The 3,792-nt window shown below is 28.5% G+C and overlaps 1 protein-coding gene across 1 annotated transcript in view; it reads left to right on the top strand.

Moving 5' to 3' along the window:
* LOC106471358 (ankyrin repeat and BTB/POZ domain-containing protein 2-like) overlaps positions 1-3,013 on the top strand; it is a 48,702-nt gene extending 45,689 nt beyond the window's left edge. The window contains 2 exon segments of the mRNA XM_022399969.1: positions 159-227; positions 2,444-3,013. Of these exon segments, the coding sequence (XP_022255677.1) occupies positions 159-227; positions 2,444-2,632 (258 nt within the window). The 3' untranslated portion in view covers positions 2,633-3,013.
* Positions 3,014-3,792: the final 779 nt, after the last annotated feature.

The following is a 3,792-nucleotide window of genomic DNA, read 5'->3' as shown; positions in this document are numbered from 1 at the left end:
AAAAAAACGGTACAGCATAGATAGATACAAGTTTAAAATCGAAATATTTGTAGCTATTTAAATATGAATTATACAACTGAAATGATAATTGTTTTAAATACTTGTATCATTAAGGTATGAAATCAAATACTATACTATGTTTTGTAAATGTTTTGTAGCTTGTAATGCAGTATCTGTATAAAGGAGGTTGTGAAGAATTTGAAGTGGATCAAAACGATATACTTGAGGTATGCCTTTTAATTTGTTTTGTTAAATTAATATTCATTTTCCTCATTATGCAAATATGCACCAACAACCAATCAGTTTGTTCACAGGCACGTCTGGAAATACCTATTAAAGGTTTAGTTGTAAATCACAAGTGTTTGAAAAAAAAATTCTTTTGAATTGCTATTTTGAACACAACTTTTGTAGTGTTATAAAAAAAAAACATGTAAGAAGTAAGAGTAACAATAATTCGTAATTTAATTACTCTTTACAGTGATCAAATAAAAATTTTGTTTTTATCAAGAGAAATGCAGGGTATTTGTGAAAGTGCTTGAAAATAATAAAAAAGAAAATGAATTTCTTTTAATACCAACTTACAAGATCAAAAAAATTACAAACAAACAGATAAACTACTCGGGGCACAGGAAGGTTTTGATTTGCATCAGCAATTATCTTGACGGAACTAAAACAATTAAGATTTTTCTGTTTTAAAATTGTTTTTAATAAGTATATTCTGACACCTTTTATGTCACTCTATACCAAAACCAGAAAATATCTTTTAAAATGGCATGAATTAAAAAATGAGCTAAAATAGCGTACATCTTATTTGTCCTAAAAATAATTAATATGTGATAGAAATATTAATAAGTACATAAAATATATCTGTGACAAAGAAAATACAATGCAGCTAAAAAATCTTTGTAAATAGAAGTTCATGAAAGTTCATTTGAAATGAGAACCAAAATAGAAAAAAGGAGATTTACATTAAAACAGCGATTAAATACAATTAAGAGCAAGTTTTAACAAATTTCTGTTTTGTTTTTTTCAGTAAACAGCTTTGTGACATCACAATGCATTGATTTTTTTTCATTTTTCTATAATTGAAAATATTCTATGTAATAGGTGAGCTCATGCTGGACTCTAAATATGGGTCTTACTTCCACTGTTTTGTTTGCAGCTTTGAGAACGTTCTTTTATTCTGGCTTGCAGCCTAAGTAAAAGCCCACTTAGGACATCATGATTATGAAGCTTCTTTCCAAAGATTAACTTTCGCACACTGTCATCATAAGTTAGTAAAGCTACCATGTTCTGTAAAAGGAACCCTTGGCAGTATTCCAGTAGCTGTACTGCACTGTATACCTTAGCATGAATGTACATTGACACCACATTATCAAGATCTACAAACTTGGAACATCTGGCTTCACAGAAGCGTAATAAACCATCAAGTTGAAAGAAATTGGCTGCTGCCATCAACTAAAAATAAAAATAATTATTTATTAAAGTTATATTCATAAAACTTATTTAGATATCAGATTCAAAGCAAAATATTTACAAAAATCGAGATTTTTTTTTGAGCAATAAAGTTCTTGATCATATAATTATTATTTTTTTTGTACAATTACTTTCTTTCTTTCCAAATGACTTTTCCTGAAGGATTAATCCTAAATACCCACAATGATTACTACACATACTACACTGATATATATGTATCATATACTTTACAACACACTGGCGGGGCTCACTCAAACTTTAAATTATGCATACACTGGATAAATAATCTTTATAACACATCTATTCATCATGAACAAAGATCATCTTAAGGTTCCCTTCTCACATTTCGTTAGAAAGTGCCAACACAAGCATTGTTCATTTTTTGAATAACCTGTAAGTCCATAGCTAAAAAATAACAACAACAACAAAAGACTGGCCAGTAAGACCTAATAAATGCCAGAATTAAAATAAAATATATTATAAATTGATCTGTAGATCTACTAAATTCAAGAAGACCAGCACATAGAAACCTGGAGAAAAAACGTTTTATTTAACTACCTCAGTAATCCCACCAGAGAGTTCAATTCAAACTTCTTTAAACTTTGTCAATCATTTTTTACATAATTAGATTATCTGTTTTTGTTTCTATATATTAAGATACGCTTGTGTTTACTGTACACGAGAATTTTAATTTCTCTGTAAAATACTGTTGTATAGTTTGGTAACTCAATTGATGACGATTAGATTAGAATATGGAGGCCTTGAGTTTGCTTTTGATGGTTGAAGTATGTTGTATTTTTGTTTATTCATTTCACTTTGATTAAACCGTTTGAATGTCAGGTATAACAGTACTTAATTTACTGGAATTGTGAATTACAAATTTTGTAAACATCCAAATCTTTTAAGGGCTGAACTGCCTATTTTAGGGCTTGTGGAAAAAGTCTTTGAGGAATAATTTATTTTTTACTTGATGGCAGCAGCAAATTTCTTTCAGCTTGATGGTTTATTACGCTTCTGTGAAGCCAGATGTTCCAAGTTTGTCGATCTTGATTATGTTTGTGTCAGTGATGTAAAAGTAGCACCGATGAAAATGACGATGTTTCAAAAAAACATTCACATTCAGGTTTTTTTCCATCTGTGCTATTTTGTATATTAGTCTTCATGCTGAACTAGGAGATTATTGACCATTTTTGTTAATCATGAAGATTGTTCAAATCATCTATAAAAGAATTTGAAGGACTATCTTAGTAACCAACTATCTCTTGGACTTAAGTGTCTGAGAAACTTAATTTAAACAACTGAAGATTGTTTTTGAGAGAAAACAATTTTGTGCATTAAACATATTTAAGAGTATCTTGTAAAGGAGACATTTTTTTTCTCCATATTTTCTCAAAAATACGAGTGTGTGTGTGTGTGTGCCAAATTGTTAAAATCCTGTTTTCAAATGTATTTTAAATAATGACACTTTTTTTTTTAATACTTGATAATTCTCAGGTAAGTTTTTTCATTGTATATTCTAGTTTGTTTAGAGATCTCTTAAAGAAAAATTATGACTTTAAAAACTGCTTTAATTGCACACAAATTAATTATGTAAATTGTAAATGAAAATATTACCTTGTTGAAAATATTATAAAATCAATATTAGATGTTTTAATCTAGCTGCAAATAAATCTTCAATCATCTAGTCTTACAATTTGCCAAAATCAAGAGTACAACATTTATTTTTAAATAAACTACTTACATTTTGCATTCAAATTGGTGTTTTTAATACCTGTAGGTTGTGCTTAATCCTTATCACTTCAAAAGTTTGAGTATATTTAACCAATATTATGGTTACACTACAAGAGATAAATAAGACCAGTATACGATACTTCTTTCTTTTTCTTTCTCCAAAACTAAATTCTATACATTTCTTTTGTCAAAATCAGTAATTATTGTTGATGAGAATTTCAGCACGTATTTTTAAAACAAATTAAAAAACTATAATTTCATAAAGCAAATGTAGGAAAATTAACATAAATTTTCAATAACCCTGTATAGAATGATAGGCAGCAAGCATGCTAAGCTGGTCTTCTATTTTTTTGATAATTCATTTTACCTCCTCCACCTACACTGCTCCACAGAAGCACACCTTTTGAGTTTATCATAACTGGAAAGTAACCGATAAAGTTTAAAGTTTTGTACGTGGACTTCATATCCAAAAATGTTCATGACAGCTAAATTAAGGCTAAATTTTAAGATTTATACTTAAATTCAATGAAATAGCAAACTTAAATCCAGAACTCGATAGCTAGGGTTATTTATAACATGAAGTAA

The sequence above is a fragment of the Limulus polyphemus genome, unplaced genomic scaffold (genome assembly GCF_000517525.1).
Source record: "Limulus polyphemus unplaced genomic scaffold, Limulus_polyphemus-2.1.2 Scaffold4566, whole genome shotgun sequence".
Taxonomy (NCBI): domain Eukaryota; kingdom Metazoa; phylum Arthropoda; class Merostomata; order Xiphosura; family Limulidae; genus Limulus; species Limulus polyphemus.
The sequence above is the reverse complement of the archived record's forward strand: the minus strand, read 5'-3'. Positions and strand labels throughout refer to the sequence as shown.